Source organism: Grus americana, chromosome 2 (genome assembly GCF_028858705.1).
Source record: "Grus americana isolate bGruAme1 chromosome 2, bGruAme1.mat, whole genome shotgun sequence".
Classification (NCBI taxonomy): domain Eukaryota; kingdom Metazoa; phylum Chordata; class Aves; order Gruiformes; family Gruidae; genus Grus; species Grus americana.
In genome coordinates, this window is record NC_072853.1 from 19,728,618 (window position 1) to 19,749,626 (window position 21,009).

Below are 21,009 nucleotides of genomic sequence, written 5' to 3' on the forward strand. Positions count from 1 at the left end.
TGCAGAACCTGCATTCAGTAAGAGAAACTCGATATATGCAATGCTGGTTTTAATTTTAAGCAGTATTTCGAAACCATTTGTGTAGCAGTTACACCTTTCAGTATAGCTTTCGGTCTAAAGCAGAAACTGGAAAACAATCTTCATCTGCATTCACACATAAAAGCAAAACTGCAAGCATGGCACTCTGGGAGAGGTCAGGTTATGAAGATACCTGGTGACATTTCCTTTGAGAACACATTCAGGTTTTGGCATTACAGTCTATATTCTCAATAGGGAATATGCCACAGTGAGAATGAAACATTTTAAAATATGCATATAAACACCCACACTTAACACAAAAACTGCCAGAGTGGCTCACCCACACTATCCCCCTAAATGCAGAACACACCCGTGTGTGGCTGTTGCATTAATGGGACTAAATCCCGTAAATTGGCAGACTGCTAATGCAGAATAACTGTCTTCATAAAAACATAATTATGCAACTTCAAATTTAGGAATAATATAAATATAACTTAATTTCTAAAATAAATGTTTGCAGGGATAAAGACTTCTCTGTTCAAAAATGTCATTAACCATTGGGTCTCAAGTTTTTAACTTGGTTTCCTTTGATTCATTTAGTTTTCCCAAAGACATCTTAAATCTTAGATACTTCATTGCCACAGCAAATGTAATACTGCTACAATAAACTAATAAAGTTTGTTAGGGAACCACATTTTTTTAAATTAGTGCTTTTCTTTTACAGATATTAAGGATTAAACATATCAATCAAAGTTTGCTAGTGTCACTTCTTTACACCTAAAGCAATTTCCATCGCTTCATGGTTGATTGTTCCACAGCCACTGGGTAGATGCCATCCTGATACATTCATGTTTCTATTTAATAACTTCATTCTGTCTATAAAAGGGATACAGTTTCTTTTTCAATATGAATTCTCCTTCCTACGGTCTATGTGCTTCATTTATTCGTGTGCTCTCTCACTGTTCAGTCATTTGTTAAAGCTACAAATAGTTTTTTTATCTAAGGGTACCTTTTGTCAGTTACAGTCCTGTTGAACTGTGCAGTAACTCAAGCTTTATATTTGCAGAAGAAATTTTCCCTCAACAAGTGTTTAATTCTGGTCAAAGTAGAGTTTTTATGGTTTCAACCACAGAAAAATTGCATGTTTTTACTATAAAATTCAGAAGTAAATTTCTATACTGCTGCTGCAAATTAATATTCTGCTTTTTGAAATTTCATCATTAACTGTGTTGAAACTCTAGATGCGAGGGGGCAGTTCCATTGTTAGATACATTTTCCATTCCTTTGTATTATTCCTGAGCACCTATTTTTGGTAAAATCTAAGTATTGTCCAAAGAGTTTGCCTAAATTTAGGCAAATGTGTATCCTAATGTGTATGAAAACCTGCCCCCTTTCCCAAGGAAAGAGGCAAGTAGTCATGAAAGCCTCTCTTCTCTCTAAAGATCTTCTCCGCTGAAGCTCTACTCCGCTGCCTCTGCCAGCATACCTTAAATTCCTTCCCTCATGCACATTAAGGCTTGATGTGCTTTGTAGAGGAAATTTCCAGACTGGTGATCTTGGTGAGAGGCCTTCGTAGGCATATTCAACAAACTGACTTTTAACAAGCATATAATATATAAAAAATCATATTTGATACTATGAAAAGTCGCACACCCAAAGTAATTTTTTTTGGAAGCAGTGGCCAAGAGAGGCCAAAGAGCAGCATGACTGCCAAGGTCTCCCTGAGCTCAGAGCAGACTGTGGAGGTTTGACCTGCTGGACTGGGCAGTTTTCATTGCTCCCCTGAGAATGGTCCAGGGGTTCTGTCTCCTTTAGCATCCTGTGCAAGGCACAGACCTTCACGCTGGAGCCTGGCCAGCTGACAGGACCTCCTGCGGGGCAGAACCTGCAGTCAGCCTAGAGGAATACCCACCTCAGGTTGAAAGAGGCTGGTTGGTTTGTTCAGTACTGTGAAGAACTTGGAGGTGATAAAGAATATGTGAATTTAGCCTGATGATGTGAAATTTCCTGGAGAGATGATCCTGCGTTCTTCTCTCTACTGATGGCATCAGCTCCTCCTTCCTAGAGTGTTTCTGTATTTAATGATGGTGGGTTAACATGCAGAATCAATGCTGGCAGTAGGTACCAGAACCCAGTTTTCTCTGCCTGTGCCAGGCAAGTGAGCTAACCAAGAGGCTACAGAGCCAGGCTTCCTTTTGCTCTATTATTTTTTTCACAGTAGCACAAGTGAACAGAAGCATTGGAGTTCTGCTTCCCCCTAGGACTCGTGACAGAAAAGACTGTAGCTTGTCAATAAGACCATTCTCCCAGCTGGCAGAAGATTTAAAGTGAGGGATTACCAACATTTCAGAAGGTCAGGAAGGAGATGACCAACCCATCTCTTCTCTTTCCCAAATAATCTACCAGTTCTTTAGATCTTGACTGTGTGATTTAACTATTAGGCTCTATATACAAGTTATCCCAATTATTTCCTCTTCATTCAGCTGCATCCTAAAGAAAGCAGTGCCTGCTGCTGCACTTTGGCAGGAAGTACATCCCCTTAATAAGCGAGTGGAAGGTGTACTTGGGATTCGGATCTCAGCGGGATTAAAGCATTCTGTTCCAGCTCCTAGACCCCAGTTTCCTTTAGGTGCCAGCTGGATGCCTCTGCATACCTTTAGCTGAAGACACTGGGGCAACTCCAGCATGTAGAGACAGGATTGTGAATAGACTTGATTTTGCATCAATAAATGTATCTACAGTTACAATACTTAAGAACTTCTGTAACTGCCATTTGGTTGCAGTTGAGCAGCTTTTAGACAGCAAGTATGAATATTTGTGCTTAAACTCCACTTAAAAGATATTGTAAGTGATTATGATCCATATTGGCTCTCTGTCATTACTGATTTTACTAGACAAAATAGATGCATAAGCTAAACTAGAAAATAGTATTAGAATTGCCAGAAAAAAAAAAAATTACCTAGCTTTTTATATGGGAAGAAAGCTTATGCTTTGTATTCCATATAATCCTTATATTCCTCAACTGCAAATTAAGGAGAGGATAATGGGACCTATTCTTTATATAACTAATTTATTACTTCATTACTAAATAGAAAATCTTCCTTTTCATCCTGTAGTGTGTAGCCTTTAAGTAGTCTTGCTTGGCTTACATGCACAGCCTTTCTTGTGTTTCTTATTAAGGAAAAAAGAATTATATGTACTAAGTTCAAGTTATTGGAAGATGGATCCTAGGCATAGTGTTAGCATTTGAATTCAAATCCTCTAAATACTTGAGTATCTAGCATGTTGCTTTATAAAATATTTATCTATATGGATATGCTTGTGTGTGCATGTCTGCATGTGTATGATATGCATTTAGGGAAATAGGAGAGAGAGTGCCTAGCATGGAAAGGTAAGGTCATGAAGTTTTGTTGGGGAAAGCATTTAGGAAAGCAAAGGATTTTCTTTCTAGTTTTGTTTTGTTTTGGTTTGGGTTTTTTTTGGGGGGGAGAATCATGCAGCTGTTCTTTGTTTCTTAATACTTCACCATTTGTAGAAGAATTTCCACCTATTGGTAAAATGTGAGTTTTTTTTTCTTTTTTCCATGCTCTTTGCCAGATCTAATCATTTCATTTCAAGAAGAATTATTCTGAAGTTGGGAAAATAATAGTAAAAAAAAAAAAAATCCTCCCTTTTCCCATTTTAAAGCAAATCAATTCAGCGAAAAAGACCTATGTTATAGCTCAAAAACTTCAAAACTCATGTTCTTATCTGAGCACCTATGTGCCAAGCCCAAGTGGCTGTTGGACATGTTGAGCTCCCAAAATCTCACTAAAATCAATGCCATCTTCCAACAAACTTTGCTGTCTCAGCAAAATTCAAACTGGGACATCTAAATCCCAGTTTTGATGGCAGGAAGAACCAACAGCTGGTTTTGAATATAACTGCGTAACCTCATATATATAGTTTAGAGGAGACAGCAGTCAAGGAAGGGCAATTCTTTATCAAGTTTTCCTGTTTACCTCATGACAGAGAGGAAGCATTGTAAGTCATCTTTATCATTGAAGCAGTCATTAAGCAGAAACTAGGCAAAGGTAATACTCTGATCTTTATTCAACAGAGGAAGAACAGTCCTCTTCCATCCATTGACTATTTGATGAAGCACCTCCTTGAAAAACATATGTCAACAAGTATTTTGAAATGTAATCTGAACTACTCAAATACTAGCAAACTGATCCAAGATTTGGGCAGAAACATCTCAGAATGAAATGTGCATGAAAAAAGTTAACAAACAGATTAGCTAGACAGGAGCATTTTTTAATCCAAGTTACAAAAAAAGATTTTGTAATGCTTGACTACTACTGCCACTTCCATCATAGATTCGAAGGGCTTTGTGTTCCACCCTGTACTGGGGCTAACAACTTCTGCTTGTGTTCACCTAAAGCAGTATTTCTCTTTATGGAAACTTCATTAAAGGGTTCACCTTGGAAAGCGTTAGAAAATAGCATTTAAGATGTCGCTCAGCTTTTCCAGAACAGAGGAGTTACAAAGCAGAGGATATTTATACAAATCAATGAACTGCTCTGGACCTTACATTTTTGGGGGGATGCCTCTGTTTCTTTTGCAAGGGAGCGCAAATATAAACATGGAATATTTATTCTGGTTTTCCTTTCTCAGCTGGAAGAAACTGAGCTGCTGCTGCCAGCTCCAGGGAACACTGACAGGAGAGTACTGCATTTCCAGAAAACTTGAGTAACTCTGAACTAAAGCAGCTCTTCCAGAAAGGCATCTTGTACTCAGGAAAGCATTGAAAAATGAAGTATCCACCATATTTCTTCATAGTTTGTTCCAGTGATTAAGCAGCTGTACTTTTACAAATGCCATCTTGTTTTAAATTTCAAATTGTCTGATTTCTATTTCCATCTACTCTTTATGCCTTTCTCTGTTTCCTGTTTTCTCCCTGAGGAGGTTCTGACACATCACAGCCATATTTTCTATCTGCTTTCTTTTCAATAAACTAACACTGGGAGATTTTTAAATCTTAACTAGCAGTGCTAGCCCTCAATAATTCTTTTTTCAGTATTCCATTTTTCCTTCTTCCTTTGAAAATTGCGAGTTGTACTTCATGAGTGTCAGTCTCACCAATGCAGTATACAAAGCTAAGTGTTATGCTCATCTCTGTTCATATGTATTCAAAGATCCCATGGAAGCAGATGATTAGTTTTTCTCTATGATTTCAAGTGTCAAGGGAATTAAGCATTGCTTTTGCCCTCTACACTAAATGTAAAAACTCAACACTGCACTGACTTTGTACACAGGCAATTGATAGGAGCCAGCCAACAGAAGAGGCCAGGTTGCTCTGCCCTCGTCAGTATTCACCCACGGGCTGCCAGCAGCAGATTGTATCAGCAGCAACTTTACCTCAGGATCAATGATTGAAAGAATGGATAACCTCTTTCCTAGTAACTCCAACAAACAGAAATCAGCAGGGATATCTTACAGGGATTTTTTTTTTTTATGATGTACTACTAAACCACTAGTTATAAGGTAAGCACAAAGAATAGTTACTGTTCAGATGGAAAGCACCATGGTAAATGTGAAATACACTAAAGCAAGATTATACCTTTTCTCACACCAAGCAGAATGCTGATTAACTTATTCATTACACTGAAGTGGTGAAGTATAAATTATTTATGAGTAAAGGAATTTATTTTTCCTCATTTTGGGCTCCAGTCATTACAAATTTGGCTCTGCAGCCGCAGCTGTTTCTTTTAGAAACTGAATAGCTGAGAGAAACAGGCCAAGTAGAACACAATTCTGATTTCAAATGCAAATATTTAGAAATGTAAAGAAAGCAAGCAGGTAAAAGCAGTGGATATTTTTCATTGCTCCAGTGAAAATTCAATCACTACATAAGTTAAAGCCAAACTATCCAGGTGCCACAATCACTACAATTAAACATATTCCATTATGTGAAAGAAAAGATGAGGACATGGACTAGGTAATACAGAGCTGTCACCCCAAAGGACTCTCCAGAGAGAACAACAGAGAAGCAGCAGTATTTTTTTAATAGCATGGGTGGACTCTTATTGGATTTAAACAGACTTCAGACATACTTGTTCTCCAAGTACATCTCTCCAAGTATCTCTTTCTCTCTTGGCTGGATGGTCACACTCAAAGAGTTACAGTCAACAGCTCGATGTCCAAGTGCAGATCAGTGATGAGTGGCGTTCGTCGGGGGACAGTATTGGGACCGGCGCTGTTTAACATTTTTGTCAGTGACATGGACAGTGGGATCGAGTGCACCCTCAGCAAGTCTGCTGACGACACCAAGCTGTGTGGTGTGGTCGACACGCTGGAGGGAAGGGATGCCATCCAGAGGGACCTTGACAGGCTGGAGAGGTGGGCCTGTGCGAACCGCATGAAGTTCAGCAAGGCCAAGTGCAAGGTCCTGCACATGGGTCAGGGCAATCCCAAGCACAAATACAGGCTGGGCGGGGAATGGATTGAAAGCAGCCCCAAGGAGAAGGACTTGGGAGTGTTGGTGAACGAGAAGCTCAACATGAGCTGGCAATGTCCGCTTGCAGCCCAGAAAGCCAACCGTATCCTGGGCTGCATCCAAAGTGTGACCAGCAGGTCAAGGGAGGTCATTCTCCCTCTCTGCTTTGCTCTCATGAGACCCCACCTGGAGTATTGCGTCCAGCTCTGGGGGCCCCAGTACAAGAAAGACATGGAGCTGTTGGAGAGAGTCCAGAGGAGGGCCACGAAGCCGATCAGAGGGCTGGAGCACCTCTCCTGTGAAGACAGGCTGAGAGAGTTGGGGTTGTTCAGCCTGGAGAAGAGAAGGCTCCGGGGAGACCTTACAGCAGCCTTCCAGTACCTGAAGGGGCCTACAGGAAAGCTGGTGAGGGACTGTTTATAACTGGTAATGGCCTTAAGCTGAAGGAGGGTAGATTTAGATTAGATATTAGGAAGAAATTCTTCCCTGTGAGGGTGGTGAGGCACTGGCACAGGTTGCCCAGAGAAGCTGTGGATGCCCCCTCCCTGGAAGTGTTCAAGGCCAGGTTGGATGGGGCTTTGGGCAACCTGGTCTAGTGGAGGGTGTCCCTGCCCATGGCAGGGGGGTTGGAACTAGATTATCTTTAAGGTCCCTTCCTACCCAAACTATTCTATGATTCTAAATGTTAAAGGTCCCTACTGAAACATTATGGCAGTAAACAAGAATGAAGAAGAATGTTAAAAAAAAATAGAAAAAACCAATTAAACATACACAGTGGGTAATGATAAGGTTTTATCTAAGATGTAAGTTTGACATCTCAGCCAAATTTGATGATGTTACTGTTCTATAGCATTTTTTGACTGGACTATGTCAATGTGGAGAAGTATTCATAGGGAAAGAATTATCAAACAAATTAGAATCTAACCAGTTTCAATTCATTGTGTATTTCAGACCCCTCAGGGCCTAAGGGAGATGCCAAGCCAACTTTTTTCTATTGGTCTTTCATTGACAGCAGTAGGACTATTCAATTCACTGTCACATAGAATTTGGATTAGTGTGCCTCCAGAGCTATACCAATTTACTCTAGCTGCTATCTGACCCATTATTTCAATGTCAATTTACAAACATATATATTTTTTTTTACAGGCTTGTCTACAAAAAGTCCAAGCTGAATCAGCTACTAGAGTGTATATATAGGGCTGGATCTAAAAGAAGTATATGTCCACAGCTGAGGTAATTCACATCAATCCTAAATTGTCACTTCTTGGCTATGTACTTCTGGGTACTGTCTGCCTTTGTGAGGAAGAGATGCATTTCATGACATACAAAAGGCTGAAATTTTGAAGAAAAAGTAGTTAATGTATCTATCTGTATGTGCTATATGTATGGAACCTTTAACAGCACAGATTGGGTCATTCTTCAGTGTGCAAAAAAAACCCCAAACCTCAACAGGACAATGAAGGTCTGGCTGAATCCTGAATGTTACTGATTGTTTTCAATACTCATCCAAATGAGTAGAAACTGAGATTGTGCAAAGAACAGTTTGCAACCTGCAGTTAAAACAAAAATATGAGGCCACTAAGGGGACCTCTTTATTCCTCAAGAAACCATCTCCCATTGCTGGTATCGCCCCAAATCTGACTTCATTCTTAAAAGATCTATCAAGATGCCTCTGGCCAGTGTGCTCCACTGCAATTTGGATCTGCACATGTTGTCAAACACACTTTTTGCCTAGCTACTGAATGGCGGCTGCACGGGTGATTAACAGAACTCACTGCGGGAACATGCAGCGTCGGGCTGCTTGCATCAGAGAGCAGCCGGTGTTACCCTGAGACGGGAGCTGCTGTTCTGCATCTGGAAGGCAGTCACTCACTCCGATTTCTTCTGGGTTTCTGAATGCTCTGATATTTTAAGTCAGTCTGAGCAGAACTTTACAACTTACTTTTGGAAGCATGTGAAAGAGCTATTTGTCAAGCCTTTAATTTCAGATTGGTCAGCACAACTGAAAATTCATACAATGTTCAGTCTTCATTCTGTGCCAAGCATGAGCTGTTTGCAGAGGAGAACTACACCATGCTTACAGCAACTGCTCTTCAACTGTCATGTTCTAGATGGAATCTCAAATGTTTACTAATGAGAAAACAAGCCTTCCACAGTTCGATGTATGAATACCTTAGTCTGGCCCTCTTCCGCCGCAGTGAGGGAAATCAACTGGAAGCTCTGGAGCAAGTTATTGTGTACCCATGACACACTGCAGCCATTCATCAAGCAAAGACTTTTAAAGTCACTTGTAAAATATCGAAGAACATCAGCAAAGACTTCTAAGAACACAAGAGTACAGAAGATATTTTACAGCCTTGCCGTATATTAAACGTACAGTCAGCTAGCATATTTTCTGCTAGATTGTGTGAAGAAACATTCTGTACTCCATCAGTTACTAGCATTGGGTAAATCAAGTCTAGAATGAAAAGCTCAGAATAAATATACATACATGCAATTCAAACAGAACACGCTCAATGCAAATGAAGTTGCAATCAAACACTGAATTAACATACTCAATGTAAATAAACTTTTTAAAAAACAAGATGGACTTTTAAGCAGAAGAATTTTCTTCTTTCTGACATCCACCATTATTTAACAGTGTAGAGACAATGACATACAGCAAGTTTGCTCAAACTGGCATGAAGGTGGATTTAAAAGAGCACAGTGCCGGCCGTCAGAAGGAGTAGCTGGATACTGCACCAGATCCCTGGTCCTGGCTCCGGCAATGTTCCAGCATGAACTTGGTCTTACATAGACAAAAGCTGTTCATGACCGGTTACCTCTTGTCCCAGCAAGCAGGAGCTCTCTAGCACAGTGCATTATTTTTCTCTTTGCAAGCCGAGGGCCTGGGAGGTGGCTGGGAGTAGCCACCACCCTCCCCACGCGTGGGGTGCAGGTGCCCCTGAGCGGCTCCTTGGGTAAGAGCTCACAGCGATGATGGGCACAGCAAGAATCCACAGGCACAGGCACGACTTCCTAAGCTCCACGCTAAGTGCCAGTTTTTAGAGTATGTTTCTAATTAGTTCTTAAGATTTATGCCGAGCCAACTCATTTTTCGGAGTAGCCGAGTCACAACAGTATCTAATTGTTTATTCAGTTTCTGCTTATGCTTCTATTCCAGTTCATAATCTACCACACACCTCAAAATGAAGCTGGCAAAAATTAAAACGTTCTCACTTGAAAGCCCCTTTCCTGATCCTCTCTGTTCATCAACTTTAATTTTGCAGCTATTTATAGACCTGGCTGATGCCAGTTCCAGATACAATAATTTAAAATGTATCATCTTAAGAGACTTATGTTGGCAAATTATTGTATTGCACTTAAATTTCAGAAGGCCCCAAAGATCCACATAATTAAAAATTACCAGTAATATGAGCAAAACTAGAAAACAGTAGTTGTCGTGGATCAGAATACTGACTCTTTGTAATAAAAGTAAATGTGAAGAGAGAATTACTGATGAAAGATACAACTGGGGTTTTTTTTGTTTGAAGAATTCAACCTCTTACGAATTACTGAGTGAATATTTGCAACACAAGTCAGAGACTTCAAACCACTCACACTCTAGCAAAGAAGTACTGAGAGGGATGCCACCAACAGTTTCACGTAGTCTTAACTTCTTCATGCTGTCCAGCTACTTTCTCAGGGAAAGTTAAGAAGGATATGCTCAGTATTATGTCATATCCCATTTTCCACAGACTTTATTCCCCTTTCTGCATTTCTAGTTAATGTACTTGTTAATCGTGCTTCTTTTTTGAAAATCTGAGTGAGTTTGCACAACCATATCAAATTATGGTTCACTAAAAACTGGACTAGGTGAGACCATATTACAGTACACTGATAGTGAGAAGAGCCTTAGAACCACAAGTCCACAAAATTTTTTATTAAAATAACACCAAATTTAAGAAATTGATGCAGTGCAAAGAAACTTCAACTCATCATACAAAAAAAAAAAAAAAGATTTTTCCTTCCTTAAGTATGTAAACTGCATTCCAATCCTGACATGATTGACATAATACAGAAACACTATCCCAGACGAATGTCAAAGTTAAAGACTGGCATGCTGGGCAAGGAAGGTTCTTATTCTTTGCAAGAGTTCTTTCTTTACACTGTCTGGTACCAAGGCTGAAACACAAATAAGAAAGCAATAAGTAAAAAAGACAGAAATGGAAAATATGCTAATACCAACCTTTTATAACAGCTACTTCTATTGTTTGTTCTTGCAATTCTGTTAATACCTAAAGTAACTGCAGCTACTTGATCTTCATATAGCACATCTATGTGTTTCCCATTTAAAGTAGGGTAAAATCGAAGTCTATTGAGAACACTGTTGTTATTGGTAGCTTTTCACCTAGCCACAGTCAAGAAAATTGTAAAGTTTGAGGGAAAGGATTGTTCAACAGTAAACAGGATATAATGACCAGAAATTAGTTTGATTATCCTAACATTTTTCTTCACAAATTTAAAACAAAAAAATCTCAGCCATGAGCTCAGAGTAAGGGGCTTCAACATGTTATTTTGAAGGCCTATTTTTAAGACTTAATGAAGTTTCTCCCACTAACAACAAAGCCTAGTAGAGAGTCCAAGAAGAACTATATAAAAATGACTGCAGTATTTCCTTAAGAGATTCAATTTTTCTATACCTGTATGCTATGTCCTTTCCTTTTCCTACTTCCCATTACACTAGTACTGTTAATTCAGATTTTTCATCTTAAAAAGAACTGGAATTTTAAAACATCTCTGCTGCACACCCCAAGTTTTCTTGGGACCACTAAGTCGATTACAAAGATGAATACAGACTCATGACTAAATAATGTAACCTGCAAAAGTAGTCTACACACAGAGCTCATTACAGATTTTGAATGGCTGTTATGCAATACAAATGCATGTTTTATTTGTAGTTAATATTGAGCTATTAACATTTTTCCTTGAGTCCAACACAGGCAAGTTCATAATGCTGCTTTCAAAGTAAAATATTAATAAAATACAGGTAGGTATGTTTATTGATGTACTGTGACATCTGTGTTTGTATTTCCTTACCTCTGCCTTTGGGAGTGATTTCTGCAACCAAATCATCAACAGTAACGTGCTCTAATCCTTTTTCTTTAATGACATCTGGGGAAGACCAAGACCAATATTGTAAGTCTTTTAGTCCATTCATTAGAAGACAAAAACCTGTGCCAATGATTAAGAGACAAAACCTGCCTGCGTAGGTCATCAGAGAATATGAAGTAGCATGTGACCTAGATGTAGGTTATTAACTCAGTACCTACTGCATTGTTCAGTGGATTTCATCTCTCATTCATACTATAGGTTTAAGTATGGGAACTTGTCACTACTGATGCATCTTGATCAGCTCATATTTTAAAATAAAATGTTTCAAAGTTTAAGCTTATCTGAGCATTACCAGATGTGCATATTACTGAAGTGCTATAGCAGTTCCCAAGTTGGTCCGCTTATCTCTTCAAACATACTATTTACATACCAGTGAGAAAGACATGCAATTGGAAAAAGACTTTGGAACATACAAGGGAGAGCACAGAGACAGTAAATACTTACTACTCTTCCTAACTGGATTAAACATCTCTATATATATTTCAGCAAAGTAAAAAAGCATATCTGAAAGAAAGGTATGTATCTACAGCAAAATAAAAGCTATGATTAAGATATACTGTATGATTAATACATACCAGTATTTAAACAATTGTCTACTTATCATGCCTTGAAGACTACTGAAAAATGCAGAAGTCAATGCTGAGAATAAACTTCAATTCAGTAGCATAAACCTAAAATATTGTGTCTAAATGTGAATATTTTTAACTCTATGTCAGTACATAGGGATTGATTGTCCCCAAAACACTAAATATGTTCTCTGAACTGACATCACATGAACTATTTGTAAACTGGTTTTCTTGGCTGAATTCCCTGTAGAAATTCATCCTGGATTGCTCAATTATTGGCCCTAATCCACAATGGCAAGAAACTCTGGAACAAGTTACCAAACCTGTCCCCCCTCCAACAAAACAACAACAAACCACCCCAAATTCCCAAAATCCCTCTCTTTCCTTTCTTTTGGAGGTTATTAGGCCCTTAACAGGGACAAATGAACTTATATGTGCATTCTCAGCAGCTGCAGTTACAGTTCAAAGTACTAATGTAAACCAAGTAACTTTACATAACTTTACTATAGCAGAGTATAAAGTGTACAATTGAGAAGGCAGATAAACATCCTTTTCGCTATCTGTACTACTGAAATGGGTAATCTCTGGCAGTGGCATCAGGCAGACAACTGCAAGTGTGAATCATTTCAGCCTTCTCTGCAAATCCACCTATGAAAACAGTTTAACACACTCAGCCCTACAAAAATAAAAACTTTGTAATGGAGCATTGAGTTGTCGGGCACAATGGACAAAATCAGAATTAAAGCGAAAGCTCAAGGGATTTGTTATTTACTTTAAGGAAATTTCATCACGCATTAATATTCCTAGATGCTTAAATACTATTCGTAACAGTTTCATACAATTGGGTATTTAGAGGTTCATATGCTTGTTTTCTCTCATTTAAGTACATGATCTGATTTTCAAGAATTGTACACAGGGTACAAACGCACTTCTTTCTCTCCCATATGCGGACAACAAAGTTCTCTGAAGTGTCTAAGTTGTGTACCACTGTACTTGCTCCATTTTCATTCATCTTGGTTTTTATTCTCCTGTGGTACGGAAGTCATCTCTCTCAAAACAAAAAGCTGTATCATCATGAATATTTAGGGAATCAGTTCCAATACTTTTCTCAGAAGCTTAATAAAGTTCAGACCAGAGAAGAAGTTTCAAGATTTTTTTTCCAAGGTGCTTTCTTGCACGCAAAACCAATTGCCAGGGATACTTTCCTCTTGCCCAACTCTCATTTAAATAGACTGTGAGGCAGTAAAGCTTTCATTTGGGACTTTATTTGACCAGAACCTCAGTTGACTACAAAGGATATTAGTTATTTGACCACTGTTACCTTTGCAATGTGCCTTCAACTGATCCTTCCAGCCGCATTCAATTAATTTGGCTCTCAGCAACTCTTTAAGGCTGTTAAGACAAAATACAAATTTGTCAGGAACAGCAAACATTCCTGACACCTTAAATATGCTTCAGTGTGAAAGTTAAGCTTACAATTACTACTCATAGCAGAACTCCCAGCAGAAGCAGCTGAAAAACATGTGAATCCTAACCCGGATGAGTACCAATTTCAGTTTACCGTGGTGGACTATGAGGAGTCAGCAGCTCAGGAGCTAATGCACAGTGTTTCTTCAGGCAGCATTGATGCTGCAGCCACAGAAAAGAAGTAGCAGTTCTTGAATCACTTGAACTGCCCGAGTCTACTCTGTTAGCGAACACATGCTAACTCTCCAGGTTAGAATACTTCACCTGAAACCAGGCCTTCAAAATAAATAAAATCTTCCCCTCTCCTTTCTGAAAGGAGAATTCTGTACTACTGTCTTCAACTGCAGGTTTCTCTCCCCAGTTACACTTTATCTCATGTTGGGTGAAGATGAAGGGATCGTGTATCTTATCCTCCTAAGCGTGATGAGCAATTAGAAGCATAAGCAACAAGGATTCAGGCATTAAACGGAGAAGACACACAACAATCTGCCGCAATGCTACATCTACTCCACATATCAAAAGAGAATATAGAAAACGAGCTAAAAAAAGTGAAAATTAGTACTGAAAAACAGAAGGGAAAATGAAAGTAAGGTATGATAAAATAAGCTTTAATATCTTCATCCTTTATTCCATCAGCTAGCAAACCTACTTATTTTGTACCATTCTAAATAACTCTAGCAAAATTCTGGTTTTATGAATGATTGCATCCAGAGGCTGAATTGTGTAGGTCTAATCCTTTTTACTCAGTGAATTGTGTAAAAGGCAGATGAACTGATGACAAAAAGAAGAGTAACAACACAGGTGAAATTCACTGCTTCTAGGTATTTCTTAATTCAAGAAATCTGAGTGCTCTGTCTCTGATCATAGTATAGCCCTGATAAAGCTTGTTTATAATACAGCTTTTGACATCTAGTCAAAACTTTTCTTACTCTTAAATTAGAGTAAACCAGGTCCCAATACCATTTCAAGAACTTGCTTGCTCTGCTGAAGCTCTGTGCTATCTCCAAGTGGATGGTCACAACCAGGAACAAAACGCAGCAGACACCATGTCAGTCTACAAGAGGTTACACTAGGTACAGGGCTATGCGGTGACCTAGGAAGAAGACTCCTTCTCATACAGGCCTTCAAAAATGAAGGAAATTGAGATTTTGGTGCACGGCATTACAAATATAGTGAAATGATGAGGAGGGAAACGTCATAAGCATGCTAGTGATGTGTAAATACAATGCAAATAGAACAGACTGAAGAGACAAAAGGCCAAAAACTAGCTGCCACACCACACTGTGTAATTGTTTGTCTTTATTGGGATCTCTACAATGACTCTCACGAGTGCTGTTTTGTGTGTTCCACTGTGTATTTCTTTCCCTAACAAGGGAAGAGATAGGAACACAAGAAAAAAAAGCAAAAAGGAAAGTTTTGTCTCGTTATCAGGAAAGAACAAGATTTAACTGTAGCAAATTGCGCTGAATGGTGACTTTTATATGAAAGAAGAGCTTTCCAATACAATACAGTAGAATAAGAAAAAGCTTTAGAGTTCCTAAGCCAAACACTCCATCCTGTATTTTCTCAGCTTCTCAAGTGTAAAACTAAAACAAAACTGTTCAAAAGGCAAAAACAGGGGGGTTTTATATAGCTTTATATAACACAGAAGACTTTCACATGCAGGCATTTGAAAAATTTGGAGTTAAGTTTACTTAATCTTTACTTCGAGGTAGAGTTCACATTTGATACTTAAAGCTTCTTACTGGCTCGGAGGAGGCGGCCTACTCACCGTTCTCGCTCTCCCGTTTCTATTAGCTTTTGGTTAATGGTGGCTCTCATCTGGGCATCTTTATTCATTCTGGAAATCTAGGATTTTCACAAACCTACACAGAGCAGAAGACAGTTTTGACAAATATCGGCGTCATTAACGCAACAAAAAGAAAAGTCACTTGCACAGAGTCACACGCAGCGCCACGCCCACTCACACATCCCCGCGGCTAATGGTCGCACACCAGTGCGCGCCCAGTACGTGCTCTGCTGACGAGCACGCACACCGCAGCATCGGAACGGTTTAGCGCCGGCGAGACCCGTAGGTCACCGGGCCGCTCGCGCGGGCGCGGCCCACCCTCGCCGGCCGCGGCCTCCCCGCAGCCCGGCCCTCCCGCCTGGCGCCTCCCGCGCCCCCCGCCCCCAGCGGTCCCCTCGCCACGGCCGGAGCGAGGAAGCGGGCGCGGGGAAAGGCGCCGGCAGGGAAAGGCGCCGGCAGACCCGGGCCCAGCGCGCTGCCGCTCACCCCGCCGCGGCGCCGCCAGTCCCAGGCGGCAGGAGGCGGAGCCGCCTCGCGGACGCACACCCCGCGCCTGCCCCGCCCTCCGCTCGCGCGCGGGCGCCGCCGGGAAACGTAGTCTGGGGAGGTGCCGCCCGCTCGGCGACTACAACTCCCGGCATGCCCCAGGGCTCGGGCCTGGACTACCGCTCCCAGCATGCCCCGCCGCCGCCGGGCGCCAGCGCGGCCCTTCCCGTGGTGCTCCGCGACGGTTCTCGCGCGTCGCCTGAGGGGCCGCGGAGTTGCTGCCTCTTCCCAAAGTTTTCCCGGACCGCGGCATGGCGGGCGCCGCCCACTGCTCCCTGCAGGCCAAGCGCCTGCTCTTGGACCCCAAGTTCGAGGGCTACAAGCTGTCCCTGGAGCCGCTGGCCTGCTACCAGCTGGGCCTCGACGCGGGTGAGGAGCGGGGGGTGTGTCTGGCAGCGTGCGCGGCGCGGGGGACTGCGCCCGCTGGGCCTCCCCGGCCTCCCCTTCGCCCTGTGGCCTGGCTGGCCCCTTGGGCAGCTGGGGAGGGCACCGGGTCCGTCCGCGCTTCTCTCCGTCCTCTTGCGGCGCTCCGCGGCCCGGCGGCCCTCGGTGCAGCCGTGCCCTGAGGTGGGGAAGGCCTGTCCCGCCTTACCGGGAGGCCTGCCCGCCTGTCCTCTGTCGGGAGCGGCGGGCGTTTAAGAGACTCAGCGTCTCGTTTCGATATTTCTCGTTATAACTGGCTGCAATGTTGTCACTGGTTCCCTCCCCCAGCCTCACGTGGCTTCGTGGTGGAGCAAGGTCTCTGACTGTTGTCAGATCACTGTCTTACACCTGTCTGCCCTGTGAGTTTGAACTTAGTTCCTAACTGGGTAAGAAAATCTGTATGCTAAACCTGGTCGTGGCTGGTGCACACGTGGTAAGGCCAGGTGGCCAGCTGAGGTAATTCAAAGCGATGGTGTCTGAAGTGAACACATGTGATTTAGAGAACTATATATGAAATGAGTGTCTTCTACAAAGTTTAACGAATTAGCCACTTTTCTTCTTACTTTGCCCACAGTTCAGAGGTGGATTTTCAGGCTATTCATTCCATGCTCTGCTTTTTCTATTAAGCATTATTAGCATTTGAGGTTCTGGTCCATTAATGGATGAGAAGAACATTAACACAAAGTCATGTTGGGTGTGTGCCTACAACCTTGGCCATGCCCCCTGAAATCTCTCAGCATTCTAGCTTTATTGATTTGCAAAATTTAGGGGGTTTGTAAGGTGGATGAATTAGTTTCCTTTTTTTACAAAGCTAGGACAGTAATATATAATTTGGATGGACTGATCTCTGCCTCTGTATATTTACTGAACAGTATACCTGTCTACAGAGTTTTCTGTTACGTTTTATTTTAGTTTTGTGTTGAATACATTGTATTAATAGTGGAACAGAAAGGTATGTTTGCCACGGTGAATTGTCAGCAGTAAGATGGAAGTTGTATGTAAATTTTGTATTGAAGGATGAGTGAACAAGTTAGGTGATACTGTATATGTGTCTATGATAGAACTGGAATATTTAATGAGAGTAACATTTTTGTTTACGTAGTTTGCCATTTTTACTGTAAGACTGATGTAGGTGTTGCCTTTCAAAAGACGGTCCAAATGTAAGCCAGCGTATGTGTGTTAGGAACATACTACAGCTGTGACAAAGATGGCAACAGTATAGGAAAGGTACAGTCTCTTAGTTTGTTCTTTATTTGATGCTCTGCTGATGGTCAAACAAGCTATGAGGTTCTTCGATAGTCAGTTGTGCACCTATTCTAAATAAATGAGGATTAGAGATTTTTCACTAAAATATTTGAATGGTGGAGTTGCTAATGGAGAGATGGATCTAGTCAGTTCTTATCTGTTCAGATATTTTACGTAATAGTTACAGTAACTTGTATGATAGGAGATGGTTATGTATGCCTGTGTTCTCCTCTTCCTCCACTTCCCACTGCACAAAAGACCCTGACTCATTTCAGTCCAACTTATTTGGTTGTCCTACTGAATCATTAACACCAACTCACTCACTCTGTTCTGCGTGTGTGTGTATACATATAGATATCGTTCCACTGGAGAGCAGAAAGCCTTTTTTGTTGGTTTTTTTTTTAAAATTAGTAACCTGAAATATGAACCAAACCGTATCTGTCTTCTAGATGTTTTGTTTGTCCATATTTCAGCCTGCTCTTAGGCCATACAGCTGGCACTCTCTCCTTGTTGGTTTTCTTCTGCTTACTGCAAGGTAGTTTCCTCGCAGAACAGAGATGTTCTATATCTGTACTTTTTATTTCCTGGTGTCAGTGGTCTATGTATGTGTTAGACTGAGGGCATCCTTCCATAACTTGACTTTTATGTTGCACAGGAATAATGGGTTGAGTTGTAGAGACCATGGATGGTGTCTAGACCGTGGCTTTTTCAAATTACTGCACAGGAGAAGAATTAAATACTGTGTGAGAAGGCCAAGGACTTCTGGTTTATAGCATATTTGTGAGCAGATTAAAAGTCTCAGGAATATGATGAACAACTTGGTTGTTTCTGGGTTATTAAATTAATATTTATCACTGAGCAAAGAGTTCGATTTCATTTCCTCATAGTGGGAGTGAGCGAAGTACAATAGCTGAAAAAAATGTCAAATGTTTAGGAACACTGTCAGCATGGCTAATTTCTGATTTTATTCACAACTGTGTTCAAAAATATGATGGTAGCATTTGGAAGTTTAATGTAAAAAGGCTGTTGACTTTTTTGTTTGTTTTCCAGGAAACTATTTCAGGAGTGCATGTCTCAAATGATCTGGGATTTGGAGTTCTGCCTGTGTGGCATCCCAAATTTCATGGCAGTAAGATGAACATGTGGGGTTTAGATTGCTTGGAATATGTGACAATAAATAGAAATAGGTACTCATTCTTAAGCAGAAGTGAGTTAACACAGCTGTAGTTGTATTATTTATGCAGTGTTATTACAAACTTGTGTATTAAGCATTGGAGTATTAATCTTTTTTGTCGATACTTTCATCTATATTTTTATATTTATCCATTTTTATGAATTTCACTGCTAGCTATAAAATGACATGACCAAAGAAAATTGACACATGGAATTGATGCAGGCTGCTACTACTGGAGCAGATGGATGGCAGCACATGGTATCGCAGAGCAAGTTGTGGTGGTTCTCATGCTTATATGGACTACAATGAGCTTAATTTTCTGACCATCATGTAAAACTTAGTATTCAGTTTAATTTGCCTTTAACTATTAAACTGTGGTTGCCAGGAATTTGCTGTGGTCAGATGTGCAGCTGAAGCAGAAAGAAACGTAAACCACTTATTTATTCAATCTGTGGTAGAGGGGAATTTTCCAGTGAATTTCTTAAATATATGGTCACAGTGAGGAAGACTGTTGAAATTCTGATATCTTGCATTCCTTTTTAAATACCCTGATTTGCATGTTGCTCTTTTATTTCTTCCTTGTTCCTACCCATTCTGTCCTAGTTAATCTGAACTTTCACAGTCATTTTTCTTTTCTCATCTGTCATCCTGGTAACATGTTTCGACTAGTAATGACTCCCACACTATTGTACCTTTAAGTTTCAAATCTTCATTCTAAATTTTGTCTATTTTTATTTTCCTTAGTTTATTTCCATAACTTATTTTCAAATGCTTCCTCTGCATTGAGCTTTGCAATGCCTTTCTTTTAGATTGCTGAACCTTTAGGAGGGAGGAGAGAGCGCCTTGTTTAATGTCACCTCTTCTGCCCTGCCCTGATCTAATCTCAGCAGAGCCCAAAGCCATGATTGTGGGGCAAATCCTTGTCTCCAACAAGGACTGTGTCTGAGATGCATGACATTTTTAAAGGAACGAGAACCTTGCTCTTGACTTCCACTAGTCAGATGTAACTTGATTCCCTTTTTTTTTCCAGAGGCCTGGAATTTGTTTGAATGTGGGTATCCCTCATGCCTTTCTTCTCTATCTTCTCTATTCAGCAGAGCCATTACACATATTATGTAGTGTATGCTTTTAGATTTAACAACATCTGAAAGGCACAGTAAACATTCACTCTAACATGAAGCTCCTGTTGCAAGCCAGGAGAATATGCAGAGAATGCATTCCTTTGATTATATGCATTTATGGGGTTTTTATCACTTTTCTTGAAAAATGGTGTTAATAAATGACTACCCTATTTGTAGCCTGTTTATACTACAAGGTCTGTACTTCACTGGAAAGTAGCTGCCCTTTAGTAATGCTACATGGAAAACGTGCATTTGTATCATTTTACGGAGCCAAAGGCACTGATGTATATAGAATCATAGAATGGTTTGGGTTGGAAGGGACCTCAAAGATCATCTAGTTCCAACACGCCTGCTACAGGCAGGGACACTCTCCACTAGACCACGTTGCCCAAAGCCCCATCCAACCTGGCCTTGAACACTTCCAGGGATGGGGCATCCACAGCCTCTCTGGGCAACCTGTGCCAGTGCCTCACCACTGTCATTGTAAAGAATTTCTTTCTAACATCTAATCTAAATCGACCCTCCTTCAGCTTGAACCCATTACCCCTTGGTCCTGTCACTACACTTCCTGATAAACAGTCTCTCACCATCTTTGCTGTAGGCCCCCTTCAGAAACTGGTAAGCTGCATTTCATACATTTGTAGAGATTTCCATTTGCATTTTCTATTTCTATTTGAAAAATTAAATATAGAAAAAAATATCTTTAAAGTAATGCATTGGAAATGCTAAGAAACTGGGAGCCACAGCTTTTTCAGACATTTAGAGCTGTAGTTCATAAATCTAGGTTTAGGTCTCGGGCACATGGGTATCTGTTCTTGTGTTGTACTGTTAATTTCTTGAGAAAGAAAAAGATAATGTAGAGGAGAGTTCTGCCTTGTAACTATTGATAAAGAAAATGGTTCTTGCAGCTGGCACAACTCAGTGTATAAATCAAGGCATTGCTATAGTGATACTTTCACAAATGCCTTGCTGTTTTTTGGATTTTGTTCAATTTATTTGTTCAATTTAGTGCATGATATATCCCACTT

At 40.6% G+C, this 21,009-nt stretch overlaps 2 protein-coding genes across 6 annotated transcripts in view; one reads left to right on the forward strand and one right to left on the reverse strand.

Moving 5' to 3' along the window:
• Positions 1-10,403: 10,403 nt before the first annotated feature.
• ENY2 (ENY2 transcription and export complex 2 subunit) lies at positions 10,404-16,000 on the reverse strand. 2 transcript variants are annotated; one of them, XM_054814816.1, is made up of 5 exons: positions 15,959-16,000; positions 15,455-15,548; positions 13,538-13,608; positions 11,576-11,650; positions 10,404-10,660 (listed from the first exon to the last, which is right to left on the reverse strand). In XM_054814816.1, exons 2-5 carry the CDS (start codon positions 15,520-15,522, stop codon positions 10,584-10,586), a joined length of 291 nt encoding a protein of 96 aa, XP_054670791.1. In that variant the 5' UTR covers positions 15,523-15,548; positions 15,959-16,000; the 3' UTR covers positions 10,404-10,583. The 2 variants fall into 2 exon arrangements, with proteins under 2 accessions (XP_054670791.1, XP_054670792.1); XM_054814817.1 differs by lacking the exon at positions 15,959-16,000 and adding an exon at positions 15,651-15,938.
• Positions 16,001-16,133: 133 nt separating this feature from the next.
• Positions 16,134-21,009, forward strand: part of NUDCD1 (NudC domain containing 1) — a 43,746-nt gene continuing 38,870 nt past the window's right edge. The window contains exons 1-2 of one of the 4 annotated variants that reach the window (XM_054814812.1): positions 16,134-16,387; positions 16,730-16,800. In XM_054814812.1, coding sequence (XP_054670787.1) covers positions 16,149-16,387; positions 16,730-16,800 — 310 coding nt within the window. In that variant the 5' untranslated portion in view covers positions 16,134-16,148. The remainder of the gene's footprint in view (positions 16,388-16,729; positions 16,801-21,009) is intronic. The other 3 variants (XM_054814813.1, XM_054814814.1, XM_054814815.1) reach the window with 3 other exon arrangements.

Bases quoted from the DNA above. Each gene is read 5' to 3' on its own strand.
- ENY2 (XM_054814816.1), bottom strand. From the start codon at position 15,522: ATGAATAAAGATGCCCAGATGAGAGCCACCATTAACCAAAAGCTAATA. The intron at 11,651-13,537 runs GTAACAGTGGTC...GGTCTTCCCCAG, and splicing joins GTTGAAGGCACATTGCAAAG to ATGTCATTAAAGAAAAAGGA. The intron at 10,661-11,575 runs GTAAGGAAATAC...TTTGTGTTTCAG, and splicing joins AATCACTCCCAAAGGCAGAG to CCTTGGTACCAGACAGTGTA.